This window comes from Anomalospiza imberbis, chromosome 10 (genome assembly GCF_031753505.1).
Source record: "Anomalospiza imberbis isolate Cuckoo-Finch-1a 21T00152 chromosome 10, ASM3175350v1, whole genome shotgun sequence".
NCBI classification, from domain to species: Eukaryota; Metazoa; Chordata; class Aves; order Passeriformes; family Viduidae; genus Anomalospiza; species Anomalospiza imberbis.
The window spans coordinates 9,866,776-9,883,522 of NC_089690.1; the positions used below are offsets into that span (position 1 = coordinate 9,866,776).

At 41.9% G+C, this 16,747-nt stretch overlaps 1 protein-coding gene and 1 long non-coding RNA gene across 18 annotated transcripts in view; one reads left to right on the forward strand and one right to left on the reverse strand.

Moving 5' to 3' along the window:
• Positions 1–3,772: 3,772 nt before the first annotated feature.
• LRCH3 (leucine rich repeats and calponin homology domain containing 3) overlaps positions 3,773–16,747 on the reverse strand; it is a 58,015-nt gene continuing 45,040 nt past the window's right edge. For 5 of the 17 annotated variants that reach the window (XM_068200578.1, XM_068200580.1, XM_068200573.1 and 2 more), the window contains 7 exons: positions 15,818–15,889; positions 14,910–14,958; positions 14,300–14,413; positions 13,572–13,690; positions 11,915–12,052; positions 9,733–9,810; positions 3,773–7,453 (listed from right to left, as the gene is read on the reverse strand). In XM_068200578.1, coding sequence (XP_068056679.1) covers positions 7,253–7,453; positions 9,733–9,810; positions 11,915–12,052; positions 13,572–13,690; positions 14,300–14,413; positions 14,910–14,958; positions 15,818–15,889 — 771 coding nt within the window. In that variant the 3' untranslated portion in view covers positions 3,773–7,252. Of the gene's footprint in view, positions 7,454–8,127; positions 8,938–9,732; positions 9,811–11,914; positions 12,053–13,571; positions 13,691–14,299; positions 14,414–14,909; positions 14,959–15,817; positions 15,890–16,747 lie in introns of those variants that run through there. The other 12 variants (XM_068200590.1, XM_068200576.1, XM_068200584.1 and 9 more) reach the window with 8 other exon arrangements.
• LOC137479902 (uncharacterized) lies at positions 8,008–9,913 on the forward strand. Its single transcript, XR_011002584.1, has 2 exons — positions 8,008–8,129; positions 9,147–9,913. It is a non-coding gene; the product is annotated as an uncharacterized lncRNA (long non-coding RNA).

Below are 16,747 nucleotides of genomic sequence, written 5' to 3' on the forward strand. Positions count from 1 at the left end.
TGGTGTCTGGGCTGTGCAGCTGCCAAGCAAACAGGCTGGGAGCAGTCCCAAACCCAGTGCTTCTGAGGAACTGTGCCACAGTCGGTACTGCTCCGTTTTTCCAGCTGTGGAGAGATGGGATCAAAATCTACATCCATGGAATTTTCTGCAGGGAAATCATATGCCTTTTGGAGAGGGTTTTTCTGGGAATTAAATGCAGAAGAAATGCTGGAGATTGGGAAGCAGCTGGTTAGGAGGAAACTTTAGCTTAACGGGGAGAAATAAATACCTTAAGAGAGCTGGGCAGTTTTGAGAGAGGCAGGAGTGGCTGACAGAACAACCAAGTCAGACAAGGATGCTGGAGCAGCCTGGTGAGCAGGGAAGAGCATCACAGGGGTAACAAAAGCAGGGAGGGTTTGTGGATCTCTGGCAATTTCTAGGCTTTGCATTTTTATATTTAAAAAAATAATGAAACTAGTGATGAGGAGAGATGAAAAGAGGACTAAACATTCTGGCTAAGAATAAACCTTTCAAATGCAGCAGGGTCAGGAAGGAGGGATTTTACACTTCAAACCCAAGAAAGGCCAAAAGCAATGGACGAGAACAAGGAGCAACAGGACTGGCAGCAGGAAACCCCAAACCCAGAATGTACAATTTACGTAGAGAAGGAAAAAACAAGGGGCTGTGGAGAGATGAGCAAAGGATTCTGTACAAAATCAGTCTCTGGGAAGGTCAAAAATACCGAAGAAAAGCTTCTGATGTGGCTGCAAAATATGTGTAAAAATACTGTGATTTTCCTATCCTGGTTAACTATGAAAAGTAGAAAATCAAAGCAGGTCCATCAAATGTGAACTGGGATGATGTGGAAGGGGAATAAACACCTGACACAGAGGATGTGACATTCGTTGGTGCAACAGGAAAACAGCAGGAAGAAATACTGCAATTCATGTAAGTTTTAAAACTTTATTTCAAATACCCACGGTTTTCTTTTATATTATCAATGTGCTAGAAGTTCACACTACTGGCAGAATACAGGCGATTTAAAATATACAATATTCAGACATATTTATATGTAACAGAAATTATGGAATGTATTTACAGACATACAGCATGGGATGAAGCTTTAAAATCCTTTACTCTATTACTTACACGTTTACACTGTTTTCAGAAATAACAAAATTAGATCACTTTGTAGAACATCACAATATCTATACAAAAGAATTTTCTGATGTCCAAATTCACCTTTCAAGTCCTTTATTTCTAAAACAGTTTTTCCAAGAACCATTTATAGTCATAAAGGGTTAAGAATACCATTTGCCATCCTGCTGCTACCAAGAACAACAGAGGTGCTCTGGCGCTGTGAAGAGCTGTCCCTGGTGGATTTTAAGCAGGGGGCAGGGCCTTTACAAAAGCCTCTCCTTCAAAGGGGAAGGCCCAGCTGCTCTGCCCTGGCCCCCGAGTGCCTGGGCTGCTCCACCTGGAGTGTGTGACCTTGCAGAGCCTCAGACACTGCTCAGGGCTCGCCAGGTGTGAGGATGGAGTGTGACACCATGGAGTCAGTGCAGGAACACCAGCAGCACACAACACTGAAGTGGATCCCTCCCACATCCTCCAACACAAATGCCCCGAAGAGGAAAGAGAGTCTCTTCTTTGCTTTAACACACTGAATAGAACTTTATACATGTTTTCTTTCAGATACTCTTTTCATGAGATACAAAAAAAATTGCACATAACTACACTGAAAAATCCCAACCCATTTTGCAAGAGAGAACTGAAGTGGGTTTGGTATAACACATTAAATAAACTGCATGATGAAACTTCAGGTTGGGATTTTTGTCCTAAGCATCTGGACAAGATTTAGTGCTTGCCAGCCTGAAAACATAAGATTACAAATGTCAAACGAACACAATTACCTACACTGAAACTCCAGAGCGAATATTGCTCACAACAAAGTACCCGATGCCAGGGACCTTCTGCCTGCCTGGCCTCCAGCCACAGGTGGCCATGAGCCACTCAGGCTCTGAGCCACACGTGGCAACAGGAAATGGCTCCTTATTGCAGGCCAGACTCAAGTCCCCACCCCATTAAAAACTACTATAATTAAATGACAACATTTCCACCAACCTGAATACTGTTAAGTTTCATTTTCCTTAAATGCTGGAGCAATCCCCACACCCTTGCAAATCCATGAAGGGAATGGTTTTCTTCAAACAGGGGTATTTAAATAGCCCATGATGGGTGTGCTGATAAATGCAACTGTCCCTGTAACAACAGGTGACTTAATGTTGGAAACCAAGGTGAAGTCAGTGCCTCCCTCTCTCTCAAATTACGTGCAGAGACAAACACACCAGGAACACACTGTGTCTGTGGTGTTGTCTGCGAGTGGCAGCATCTTCCCCCCAGCAAACTGCAGCAGACACTTCAGACACCTCTGTGTAACCCTGTGGGAATGACCAATGCTCCTCACCAATGGCATCAGGTGAAATACAAAAACTACTTAGGGGGGCAAGAATGCCTGTGTGGAGCTGCTCTGCCTGTGGGTACTGTGAGTTCCTGGCACTTCCATTTCCTGCAGGGCTCAGGGCGCTGCATTTGCCCTGCACGAGGAGGTTTCTCTTTGCAGCTGGGTACTCTTAAAACACCTCCAAGGAGTTCTTCACTTTAAATGTGACCAACCAATGCCAATAAGAAGCAACTGGAATAATTATGAGAAATAGGGGATTCAACAATCACCACAATGGGCCTTGAAAGAAATACATGAAGCAAAACAAAATGGAAACAAAACTGCAAATCAAAAGGGAAAAATGCAGCTAAGACCAGTCCTTGGCAGCTCCCACAGAAGGTTTTACTTCTGCAAAAATGACTTTTAGCTAATTTGTTCCCATTTCTTCTTCCTTTATCTGCATAAAATCCTCTCAGTGTATTTTGCTTCAAATATATCCCAGACAGAATATGGCCGATGCCTGGAGTTGCTTTCAGGACATGTACCATGTATCAGTAGCATAATGTTCAGGGATGCTTTGACTGGGCAACAGCTGACAAAGGGACTGCATGGGTGGAAACTGGATTTTATGAGGCCTTTTTGTAGGGGGGAAAAAAAAGAACTGTTAATTGATCCAGCAGCGAGCTTGGCCTCGTCACTAGGACCAGAGCATATAGACCTGTCTTTATTTTGCACATCAGCTTTCCAGGAAAACACAGAACTTGTCAGCTGCCTCTCCCACTTCTGTACAGTGAAATTCCATTATTATGTTAAGGAAAGAGGAATGAAGTGATAGCAGTTCTGTAAAACCAGCACACGTCTCTACATAAACTCCAACTAATAAAGGGCATTATTGAAAGCCTTGTCTAACCCTTCAGATCTGCCTTAGCACAGATGCTGCTCTGACAACACCCAGCCCACCTGGGGAACTTGAGAACTGTGCTTTTAACACGATCAGTTCTGTTCCTGCAGGGGATGTTCAGCCCCTCATAAATCTGTTAGCCGGCAATTTTCTAATGACCAGCAGGGCGGCTGGCACTGTTCCTACTGCAGGGAAATGCAGGGATTCTGGTGATCCCACAAAACCACCAGAACGGGATGTGAGGACAGGGGCAATCTCCCTCCACTGCTGTTGGAAAAGTGTTCAGATAAAGACATGTTAAAACCCAAACAGAAAGTGAACCCAGCAAGAATGCTGATGGGATTAATCCCACTTGAACAGATCTGACTTAGGATCTTTTACTAAGGTGTTTCTGGCAGAGAAAACATGCAGTCATTTTTCCATTGGGAAAAGTGTTTTTTTTCTTCGACTTTTAGTAATGAGGACCTGCCAGGGCAAGTGACAGCTGTCTGAGGTTCGACCCTGTTATCAAACACTGCAGGTCAAGATTGTGTGATGCAACTTAAAAAATATTGTAAAAGAAATAGCCATTCTTTGGAGGCAAAGAAACTTCATTTCTTTGCACCCCGTGGGTAAGGAAAGAAATTTAATTCCCTGTGTGCCCACTGCAACAACACCTATTTTTTTAAAAAAAATTCCCCTAGGAATTGCTTTCCAGATTCTAAACCCATTTCTTCATCCTGCAAGGTCCATTTCTACAGCTGGCTCCAACAGCCAGCCACTAGAATTCCCTGCCCTCCTCCCAATGAACTCTTATCTTTTAAATAAGGGGCAAAAATATTGGTAATAAAAATGTTTCTGGAAACTGTTGTGATCTCCAAAAAAAATGGAGAAATGAAGTAAAACATTCCTGTCAGGAATCACGGAAACTCATTTCCTTAGAACAGAGCTCTGTGTGTTTGGATGCACTGCATGGGCAGTAAAGTCTTCAGGTCCTTCTGCTTAGCCAAGGTAACCCAAAAGGTCCCGGAGGTCTTTACACAGCAGACAAGTGGTGAAGTGGCTGCTGCTTTGGGGGTGCCAGCTCCAGGAGCGCCTGGACAGTCACAGCTACCTGTGTCAAACCCTTCTCTTCTAAAATATGCAGAGGCAAACATAATTGCTCCTGAATGGGGAACAAAACAAAGACAAAAACAAAACGGATGAAAACCACTCAACTGAAAAGAAAAAAAAAAAATTAAGCAAAAGGTGACTGAAATATGAAATGTTATGGACAGGCAGCACACAAACATATGGGTAGGACATGAGATTTCTGCTTGTGACAAAGGAACCATGACCGTGACTACTCAAGAAAGGTAGCCTTGGGCTAATCTCTTGTGTTCTTTTAATAGAAAACTGTATAAATAAGAATTTGAAAAAGGACTGTGGGAGAAAAGGAGAATAGCAAATTTTCCTCCATCTCTGCCCACACTGAGATGGCAGCAGTTTATGAAATAACCGAAGTAGATGAACTGGAGGAGGGGGTTGCTTCATTATGACCAATGTGCTACAACACAGAGCAGGAGAGGAACCACAGCTTCCTTCCCAAATCACACCTTTTGGAGAGTCCTCCTGGGACGAGCCTGTTCAGCTACAGCCGTGAGGGAAGCCCTGCTGGGGAGCAGGGAATGAGTCACTACCACTCACTCACCTCCCCAAAGTGCCCCCGCTTAGTGGGTGGCCCCCAAAATCATCCTGAGGAGTAACAGTAATACACAACATGCAAAAAGAGGTTTCAAAGTGTTTATTAATAGTTGTGCTATTCTCAGTCTAAGATGTATTTAAAGCCTCATCCTACAGAAGTCCTTGGCATCTCCTGGCCATCCTCACTCCACAACAGTCAGGATACATGTCCAACAGTTCTCTGTATCCGCAGAAAACAACCCAAGTGTGTCCTTCCTATAGAGCTACAGAGACTATTTTTCATGTGTCATTTTCACATCAACTGGCATTTCTCCACTCCTTGAGTCTTTACTGATTTTTGAGGTTAAAGAAATCCTTCAGCACAAACAGTGGCAGCCAACACTCCTCCCTCAAAGCTCAGAGCAGAGAGAAAACAAGTGAGCCCCGACTGCAATTCTCATAGAAAGCCATATGCTCAGGCTAAAATTCATTTTTCTTCCAGCAAATATATATAACTTTGGAAAAAAGTGTGCTTTTGGAGAAAATACTTGTAAACTTGAGTAAATATGCCTTATCTTTTTCTTATGTATGCAAACAGATAAGGGGGGAAAAGCTTTGGAATGACTCCATACCACAGACAGTAATGACAAACAAAATTTAAAAACTGGAAGGCACTGTTAGTGTAAAACCCCTTGCAGCTTTTATCACAGTGTTCATTAGAAGTTAAAAAACACAGGAAGTGAGTTCATTTTAGTTCATACCAGTAAGCAGTGCAAAAATAGCTTACTTAAAAGTAAAACAATCTCCCCCTGTCAAAAGTCCCTTCTTTACTCAGTGATGTTTGGCTTGGACAGAACACTTTGTGTGACTTGGACAGAAGGCAGCAGCTCTTACTTGCTCCTTTGATAAAAACTCACTTCATGGTACAAGAGCTTGTGAGACCCATATACACATAACACATTTTTACTGGTAGTGACCACATCTGCAAGTGAACTCCTGTGTACCTTAAACTGTGCTTCAGAGGTGTTCTAGGATATGGCTGGAATACCAACACCACTTGCACTGGGCTTCCAAGCCATTTACCGCAGTTGCAGATATAACAAAATTTATTGAAGACACATTTGGAACAGCCATTTCCTGAACACTTACCTGTCTCTGGTCTCTGAGCAGAGCTCCCTGAATGGATCTCCACTCTGAGGAGACACGGTCTGTTACACACATGGGGAGTGCCCTGAAGTTCTGAGGTGTCCCTGAGACATTAATGCATTAAAGCACCAGGATGCTTTCCCTGGGGAGGGAAAGGCTGTGAAGCTTTATGGAAGACTACCTGAGTTTTGTAAAACGGTGAAGAGTGCTTGTGCAGCTGGGCCTTATGTTTGTGCAATTGCATGATACAAGTGTTTCTGAAAATGACAGGATGAGAGGAAGAAGGGGATAAGCATGGAACAAGCTTGGGTTCGAGTGCCCAAGATCAAGGGACAACTCAACAAGTTTTTGGTAAGTCTTATCCAGATCACAGGAAAATGCTGTGATATTCTGTAGCACCTGACAGGATCATAAAGATTTTTCTTTCTGTGCTAGAAAACCTTTCTCTTAAAGCTGTTGAAGAGCTTAATTTCTCTGAAATTTTTCTGCTTGAACTGTTATAAAGTTCAAGTAGCTCAGGATTCATTGCCAGTTGTTTTAAAAATCCTGACTCAAAGTAATACAGCAGAGTCTATGAATTTAAAAAATCAAATGCTCTTAGAAGCAGGATAAAGGACTGGGGGTCAAAAACCAAACCAGTTAGGAAGTTCTGTGGACAACACCAGACCATGTCTCCTAAGACTGTGAGATCACATCAAGAACATTGACATTGAAAAAAATACTTCACATTGTTTAACATTTTTCATCAGATAATCCTCAAGCAATTTACCAGAGTGGTTGCATTTCCCATTATACAGATGGGGGAATAGAGGCACAAACTGACACTGCAGTTTTCACTACACCACTGGTCAGCAGACTACAGCATGTGCCACATGTCCTGACCTCAGCCCTCGCTGGAGCCCAGGGACAGCACCTCCTCCCTTGGAAAGCATTTCATCTGCTCAACGTGACACAGCAAATACAAATGGGAATTGGGTCAGGGATGGTGGTGTGGGCGCACCAACGTGTTTGTACATCGTACTTGTCACCTCTGTCCCATCCGTGGGAAACAAAGCACTTCATACACACAGTCTTGGCAAAGCCCAGAATCTGTTCCCAAGCACTGGAGTGATGGAGGGAGGAAGCAGCACCACTATCCTTCACTAGAGAAAAAAGACCCAGCGATAGAACATACAGAGCGTTAGCATTAGAGTACAGTAAAACACCACAAAGCCCCAGAGCTGAACGGAAAGGGACACAAGACTGGATTCTTCTGAATCTGTCCCCAGGGAAAGAAGAGTCTCAACTGTTCTTTTAACGCTGAGGTTTAGCTGGAGAATGTCAGAAGGGGAACAAAGATTGTCCTGTCCAGAGTGTGTGAGCAGGAAGGGAAAACAGACAGAAAAAAAAGGTCAGTCAGTTAGCCATAGCAACATCCATGAAGCAGTTATCAGACATCTCAGATACGACCTACACATTTGAGAAGCACATCACAGCTGGTTAATTCTCACATAGAAATCTGCAAGACTCCCATTGCAAAGAACTCAATGTCAGTATTTAGTGTTCAGTGAGGTGCCTGTCACCTCTCCAGCTCCAACACGTAATTATTCCTTGTTGTTAAAAACAGCAGTTTACACAAGCCTTAGTGAAACCCATTTTTCTCCAGGAGTGAAGAGGTTACAGGTATCTGAGATGCTGCTGGCACTGAGTACTCACCAAAGTTCAGCCTCCACATGTAACTTAATAAAAACAGCAGGACAAGGAATTATTTATGTGTAACTGATGCTTGAATGCAGCATCCTGCAGAAATATCTATTACTAATTGGAGTTTAAGAGTTCTGTAACTATTCCCATTGTGTGTCTCTTGTCTCCCTTTCCCACAGGTAACTGCTAATAATCAGTGAAATCTAGATGCACAGATCAACCTGTTCAGCTGAGGGTTTCCTTTGATCTAAGGGCTTTAAAACGTCCTACAGAAATTGCTGCTCTGCTGTGGTGCTTGTAATTAGCCCTTTCTGAAAGTAGCCTTCCCCTTAAAAGGCAAGTATTCCTACATGGATCCATGCTTTCAGAAAGCCTATTATTTTTGTAATTAGAATGGAAATGAAATGAAATGAAAAACCTGCAGGCAACTTTTCAAGAAAAACATACCAGGCTGCCATGCCATTCTTACATGCAGGTATCTTATGTTCACTCTCAGAAGAGATGTAATGCAGACATGCGAGAGCAGCTTTGGAGTTCAGGGGGGGTATTTTACTAAGTTTTCCCAGAGAGAACCTCCTTGAACTCTTTCACATTAAAACAAGATATATGAGAAAAACAGGAGGGCCCTACACAGCAGGGGTAGCAGATGGAGAAGCCTGGGTTTACAGGGGACATTTTCTTGATTGGCCTTTTGTGTTTGTTTGGTTTTGATTGCGGGTCATTCCAATTATCATCTTTGTACTGCAATCCCAAAAAATTCTGTCTTCATACTTGAGGGAGCTATAAATAGGGAAGCTGGGATGGAATTGCACAATGCCCCAGATTAATTTACATTGCGCAGTTCTGCTGGGATTGAAAGTCCAAAGGTTTTTAGGGGACCGAAGCAGTGCAGGATCTCCCAGCATTAACAATCCCTTACAAACTCCCTAGCCCTTTCCAACAAGATTCACCACTGAGCCATGTGAAACTGCCAGGCAGCTCAATAAATAAGTCATCCTAACATCCCAGTGGCTCAAATGTCTCAAAGTGATCTGAAAACACCAGAAAATCCAGCATGACTGACTTGAGAACTGCCTTTAGATGTAGCTGGGAAATGAGTCATGGGGTCTACTTCTCCCTTTCAGAATACAAAAGAAACCAGCACCTACAACAAAAACACCAATGCTCAGCAATGTAAAAACCCAAATCAATTAGTGCACTGGAAGGGAAATTAGGAAAAATATAATATATTGAAACTATTTGTACTAAGAGAGCTGCTGAATAAGACAAAGTGCAAAGGACAGGACAGCATAAAACAGGATAGCTGGGACCAACAGGATAAGATGGACTATTTATTATGTGTCCACCTCCTAGATCTTACAAGTTTCAAAAGGGGACAAGAAAGACAGACTTCTACCAGTGGTACGTAACAGAAGAAGTAGGAACTATGCAAAGACAGCTACCATCAGAGAAAGACCAATAATTCTGTGACTTGTTGGTAATACAATAAAGACATTCATGTAAGAGAATTATTGGGAAGGAACATGAAAAGCTTTGGGATGAAAAAAAACCACATGCAAACCATCATCCAGATTTTACCCCTCTTTTAAGCTGTCACATACCTAATATTGAGAAAATGTAATGGTTTTATAGAACCTGCCAGTTCTAAAGGCAGACTCAAAGTCCATCAGCTATTATGAATTTGATGTACAGTATTGAAGTGAATCTGTACTAAAATATAAAATCTATATACTACACTCTGAAACTGTCCCTGGCTTCATTTTGCTCTGGAAGACCATGCAAGGTAAGTCTGATCTATACTGTAGGACAGCCTGTATCTGAACCTTCTGAACTTTTAATCATTTTGTTTTAATCCAATATTCCAAAGAATGTTTTATTTTCTGAATCACCAGGCAAAACTGCATCTGAAACATTATATCAGGTCATCAGAAATACATACCTGAGGCACTCCAATCCTTCTGCAAGCTTCCAAGAAATTCTCCACATTTCGTCTGCATTTTGCCATTGTAAGTTTAGGCTGCAAAGAAGCAAAGGCATACAGTGTTCTTAACTGGCAAGGTTTTAAAAGATTTTAAATTTTATTTAAATGAAACTCTTAATAAATCTCTTTGCCAAAAACACTGCGCTGACATAAGTTCGTCTAATTCAAAGCAGGCTCTGCTGAAGTTTGCTTTTCTTAGAAAACCATCCCAGTTTTCAAAGCTGTTTTATGAAAAGTTAAGTTATGAATGCTGGATGATTTAAAAAAAAAGACAGTTATGAGCCCTGTGATATTAATATACACAGTGTTATATAAAAAACTGGCTAACACTTTTAGTGACTATAGAATAATCATTTTAAAAATGCCTTTTGATGAAATGCACATCCATGGCTTCCATGCTGTGACTTCAGAGCAATTTCATGACACAAAGCAATCTAGAGTCTGTTTTGGATTACTATAATGCAAAACTATACAAATATCAAACTATTTTTCAATTAACGAAGCGGTAAAAACATAAAGGCTAGATGAAATCAAAAAATAATGTCAGAAAACTGGAAGTGAAGCTTGCTGCTTGTCAGCCTCTTGTCGATGTGTTTAATGGAGCTGTCTGAATTGCACTCACTGGCATTTTTTCAACTGAGGTTTTTTCTGCAGTCAGTTTTCACACCTCTTCAGACATACCACAGCACAGGCTCTGTCTTGTTCCTGCTCTCAGAGCTTATTCTCTTCTGGTTCAAGAGACACAAGTTCCCTGCTCCTATGAACATGCTTTGGAGCAGCAGGCAGCAGCCTCCAGGTGTTCAACACTTCTGCAAGTGATGGGGTTTCTTCTGACCCCTTCATGTGCTGTGTTTCCCCACCAAGGAAGCAGGTTAAAGGCCATCACTGGCTTCTTTCTCCCCAAGGACCAAGGCAGTACAAAGATCACACTGTCCCTGGGGCATGACGTGATGCCTCTTCTGCTCCTGGAGCCACGCGACTCCAGGATGCCTCTTCCTTGGGATTCACATGACAAAGCCACAATTTAATTCCTAACACAGAACATTCAGCTGCACATCAAACCATGCCATTGAAAAAATCTCACTGAGGCAAGTCTCCTGAGCAGGGGCTCCCTAACTTTGCTTGGAATGATCCCATAATCTGCCTAAAATGTTGGTGTGTCCAGCTCAGTTGTTCTCAAAATAACAGGGCCATCTGCCTGGTCACATCGAGTCCCAGGGACACAACCACAATGACACACTTGGCAGCCCTGGAAGTGCCAGTTCAGATTCCAATCAACATGAAGACTTGCTCCAAAAGAAGGATAAGTGAAGACTACATGCATGTTTCAACTTCTTCCCCAAGGAACAATCTCTGGTTTTTTTACTCATTCATACAATTTAAAGGTGCATAACAAGCAATCTGTCTGTCCATATTACTTTCAAGTAGCTGATCCTAAATATTTTCATTGAACTTTCTGAGTTCCATAAACATAAACTGGATAAATAATCTGCTGGTATCTCACAGATTTTGACCTTTCTCTAATTCTGTGCTTTCCCTACAAAATAGACTGCAATACTTCCCTGCTCTCACAGGTCCCCTGACACAGCCACCTTTTTTTCCTGTTATCACAAAGGTATGACAGGATTCATTTTGTTCCAGGAGATGCTGTTCTCCAAGTATCTTGAGTGTGTTCTGCTAAAATTCCTAAGCAGAGGAATTTGTAGTGCTCTGGACACAGGATTCAACTTGGTCTCTGCCTGGTTTCACTGTCTTGTGTAGTGGGATCCTACTTGTTGTAATTCCCTACTATGTTTTCCTGATCTTCTCAGTCATTTTCATCTTTTAAAATATCCTATTTTAGTTTTCATGCTGAACTGTCTCGTATTTCACTAGTTTTGAAGTTAATGTGCTTAGGGAGCACATGAAAATGTTAACATTTGCTTACAAGCTGTTAGAATTGACTTCCTTTAAATGAAACAAACCCAAACAGAATTTCATTTAGCGACCCTACCAACCTTTTTTAAACAGCACAGATTGTTATTTTTTCTCATGTACATTCACCGAGGAGAATGCTGATTTTAGTGTCTGTCTGGATTACAGGACTTTGTAGGATATCACCTTGGACAGATACAAAGTAGTGTCACTGTTGCACACTTACAACAGCAGGTGAGGGCACGTGGATGCTGGGGACAGAGCGGGGCCGCACGTGGTTGGCCAAGTGGCACAGGACGACGCCGTCTGTGAGAGCCGCCCCGAGGTCGCTGGGCAGTGACACCTTCAACCGCGACTCGATGTTCTGTGGGAAACCAACAGGGACACACAGGGGAGCTGAGAGCTGCGTTCCTCCTGCTCGTTCATCCTGCACAAGTTCGTACGAGGCAGAGTTCCTGCACTACAACTCTGTCCGTCCTCATGGCATTTCCAAGCAGCTTGCTGAATAAGCCCAAGGAAAGCCCTGTGCATTACTGTGGCCAGCGCTGGCCACAGTCTGGGAGCAATTGAGTTCAACGAAGAACAGCTTTCATTGTACAGCGCAGTGGACTAATACAACCATTATTCAAAAATAATGGAAATCAGGCTCTAGGAACAGTATTCTTAACCGTGCATATTCTCAGAGAATAGTTCTGCCAAGAGAAGAGAAAATAATTGTCTTTGTGGGTTGGAGGACAACACAATTAACAAAAGTCAAGCCAATACTTTTGCCTTTAAAAAAACCCAGAACTATTTGGTATAACCAGTCCTTTAAAAAGAAGGTAGGTAGAATTTAAGAGAAGGAATAAAAATTCAATTCAGGCTTTCCAACTCATTTAAAATGCTGTGTGAATGTCACCGAGTTCTAATACTGTATCTAAATTTACATATTAAAAAAAAAATTAAGCTTACTTGGAGAGCAGTACAAGAGACAGACTACACAGAAAGCAACCTGAGATAGCATAAGAGAGGGTCTGCAAACACCCTCTGCAAACAAGTTTTATCTAAGGTAGTTACCTTTCTCCTTTAGAGAAAGGAGACCATCCTTACTTCAAAACTTCCCCCCAGAGAGAGGTAATTTTCTCTATCTGGGATGCTTATGACTTTTAAGATTACTTTCAGTAGGTATATTCTTATTTACTGGGAAAATTCAACAATTAATTACAGCACCTCAAGAAATCCCTTCATGCTCTGCAGAAACAAGTCTGGGGCAAAGCAGAGCAGTACCTTAATGCCATGAGGCATTTCCAATATTCCTTTTTATTGTACCTGGGCACAAACCAGGAGTGTGGTGGCCCATGGCAGACAGAAAGCATAAATATTAGAAACATTTGTGGCTCAAGTGTTCTGCACTTAACTAAGGCTAAGGCAAGAATCAGTAGAACAGATCTAGAGCACACGAAGAAACCATGACGGCAGCATGACTGGCAGCAGTCTCTGCACTCCATCTGCTTATCTGTCAGCTTTATAGCAAAAAAGAATTTTAAAAAAGACATTAAAAGGAGACAGTAAAGGCAACTTTCCAGGGAGCTCCTTAAAAGTGTGAAAGCTGATAAGGAAGAAAGGAAGCGCACATAAAAGAAGAGATCACTGGACATTTAAGAGCAGGACTTGACATAGTTTATTACACAGAATTTGAAGCTGACTTCACCTACCACAACCAACCAAGTGAACACCACTGTACCCATCTGAAAGAAGTGAAGAGACTGCACCACACCATTTAATTTTGGTCAACTGTGCCCCTTATCGCTTCAGTGAAACTTGTCCATAAGACAAAGGAGATTTAGAGGGCCACAAAGCGCATTTCCTGCTACGTTCACGTTCTGGCTCCTGGCAGCACTGACCTTGCGTAGCTGCTCTATCAGCTCCAGCTCCTCCTCCCGCTGTTTGGAGTTTTGTCTCACTCGAGGGTCTGCAGGATCATTAGCAGGAGACAAGGCACAGGTAGAGGATGAAGAAACAGCTAAAACAGCAGCAGGAAGGAAAGAAAATCACTAAGCACAGAGCACTAGGCTCTGTGTTATTTGCTACTGCACCGCACACAAAGTTCCAAAATGGGTACATTACATTCCTTTTCACAAATCTCTTTCTTACCTTTGATTATTAATCAAACTAATGGTCTACCAACCTAAATGAGATGTCAACACAATTACTTCATTGTTTAGATTCTGATCTTTCTGTTGGATAATAGTTGTGCACAAATGATGACAAAGTTTTGCCACACACAGCATGTTGAAAGAGTTCTGTCTTTCTCCAGAAATTGCAATTCTGTTACAGGCTACTGGGCAATGCAGGAATTATCAAGTTGTTGAAGGCTTGTGTGGCAAAGGTGTAAGTGCAGACCAGGATAAGCGAATTCTCACACTTCTACAGATATGACAAAAGAATATTGGGCAGCTCCAAATAAAATCCTGTTTGTTCACAACATAGCTGATGTCATCTGTCTACAAATGGAATTCTAAAAGTAGTTTGATGATAAAGACCTGAAGTAACAAAACATGGCAAGCCCCATGTAACGTGGATGTCAATATAATGTAGTAAAACTAGCTGATTTCTGAGCTATGTAACCTACCTTTCTTGGCTCCATCCCTGACAGCTGTTCGGAAAAGGAAACTCTCAGGTCGCTGGGAAGGGTTTCTATAGGAAGGCGGGGCTGCATGGCCAGGATATGGAGGGGAAAGGTGGACTAAACAAATGTGGAAAGGCACAGGAAAGGAAGGAGGAAGAAGGAAATGGTTAGAGTTTAAATAGGAAATGGGTAAAGCAATGTGGTAATTAAAAAGAACAAACCAAAAATTTTAATGTAATGATGACAAAATAAATTACAGCCATGCATGATAAAAGCAGAGCAGGAAAAGGCACTTCCAAGGACACTTGCATGCAAAGCACATTCCACATACCAATTCCAACAACTGTTCTGACTCTTGCTGAATGCATCCGTGTGCCAAAGCCTCTATGAAGGCCTGAACCAGCCATACCCTATGCTCTGCCTACGGACATACTTCATCCCTGTTGTCTCTTCCCTTGTGTTTTCTAAGGAGACCCAAATAACTGGGTAAATTCTCACACACAGCAGTGCCACAGACAAAGGTGGGAACAGATGCTCCCCTTTCTTCATAGGACAAATAAGCAAGCAGGCATTTTGATCTTATTTTTCAGAATTTTTTTCCTGTCCCTGTTACCTGTCTGAGCGGTAGGTGAGCCAGGGGAGATGGTAGATCGGTCATCGCTCTGTGAACAAAAAAGCAGAAGAGTATGAATGGTCCTAATCTGGAAAAGCTTTGACTACATTTTAGGTTGCTGTGTTTTAAGAAAAGCTCCAGCCATCTAAATGTGTTTCAGAAAAATAACCAGAAATAAGTAAAAACACTGTATGTTGTTTCCCAAGCCTTATCTCTGCAAAGACAAAGTTTTTTTCTTTTACAGAAATGACACAAGTGCTCTTTTTCCTTAGGAAAAAGAATGGTGAAACAGCACTGACTATGCAATGGCAGATCATTGTTAACTCTTCCTTCCAACCCAAACTGAGATGTGCTCTTTGCAAAGGGGACACCAAAGAACAGGTATTAAGCAACATGCAGAACTGGCAATACAGCCACCCCGACAAGGACACTCCTCTTTGACACCTTTGCTAATGCAGAACTGCTATTTACTGAACATCTGTCCCCAGTGAAACACACTGTGGTTTCATCACAGTGCTTACACAGACTAATGAATTCTTGTGAGGAATGAATTCAGCACAGCAGTTTCCACAGAAAAGAAAGAAACAGGCAAAGAACACAAGTGTACTTTTGATGAACTCAACTTGATCAAGAGTAAATGATCTTGTACAGAAAAAGCAACATCAAAGACAACCAAGAACCCCTTGGAGCAGAGACTTGTTACCATGTTTTATAGATCACGCCTCCTGTAGACACAGCCTAAAGCTAAGATGAGGTAATACATACTACAGTTTAATCAGGTGAATCAGGTTCATACCCTACCTGAACTTTTGATTAGATGCTGACAGACTAACACCTGTTTAAACCGATGTGTGGATCCGAGATTTTTTTTGTTGGCTCTAGTGGTGAATGATAATAGCAAGAGATACCTTGACAGGGCTGAAGGTAGAGGCACTAGGCAGGGTAGTAGCACAGCTTTCTTGGTTCAACCCTGAGAGTGACTGAATGCAGAAAGAAAGAGAAGGCAGTAGCAGAGTTAGTGAGTAGCTGACAGGTCGTACACAAAGGTGGAAGTAAAAATGAAGAGGTGATCACAGTCACATTCTCAGAAACACTCAACAAGCAACACATCAATACTTGCTGAACTATAGTTTGGTTACTTCCTACCCTCCTGAACTTTCTGGGAGGTATAGTGCTTCTTTTACATATAATACAGTGACATTAAAAACGGAATTAAGAACAATAAGTGAGACAAAAGCTTCTTTCGTAACACCTATGCTGTCAGAAAAAAAAAATTACTGTACAACGGTCCATTCTAGGACATAATTAAAAATAAATAGCTTTCTTTTTAGTGTTTTGAGGATGTTATGCATGTCTGAAAAATCAGGGAAACCCATGTGCAAAAGGCTCAGTAATACACACTTTGTATCTGCCACAAACACTAACAACTGGTCCTTGTCATTACACACAAAGTAAATGAGATTCTGCAGGTAAAATCTCACTCCTGGGGAAGATGTCAGTGTCAGGATTTACAGTGTTGCTACAAATAAAGTGCAGTCACATTTCAATTATGACCAATATCAAAACTAGCCAAATAAATAACTTTTCCTGTTTATAGAACAGGGGCTGTAGTTGTGCCCATCTGTCACTGACAGGTGGATCTAGAAGGCCAAATCCTGTGTCTCACTGAAAGCACCATCAGAACTTTAACATTTGAGGACTGAATGGCTCACTATGCTTTCTGAAACAGCATTCAAACAACAAAATGACAGTTCAGCACAGGAAAGAACATCAAATGACACCTAGAAACTCTACAGGTAGTGAAAGACACATTTGGGAGTTAGTTTTAAAAGCATTTG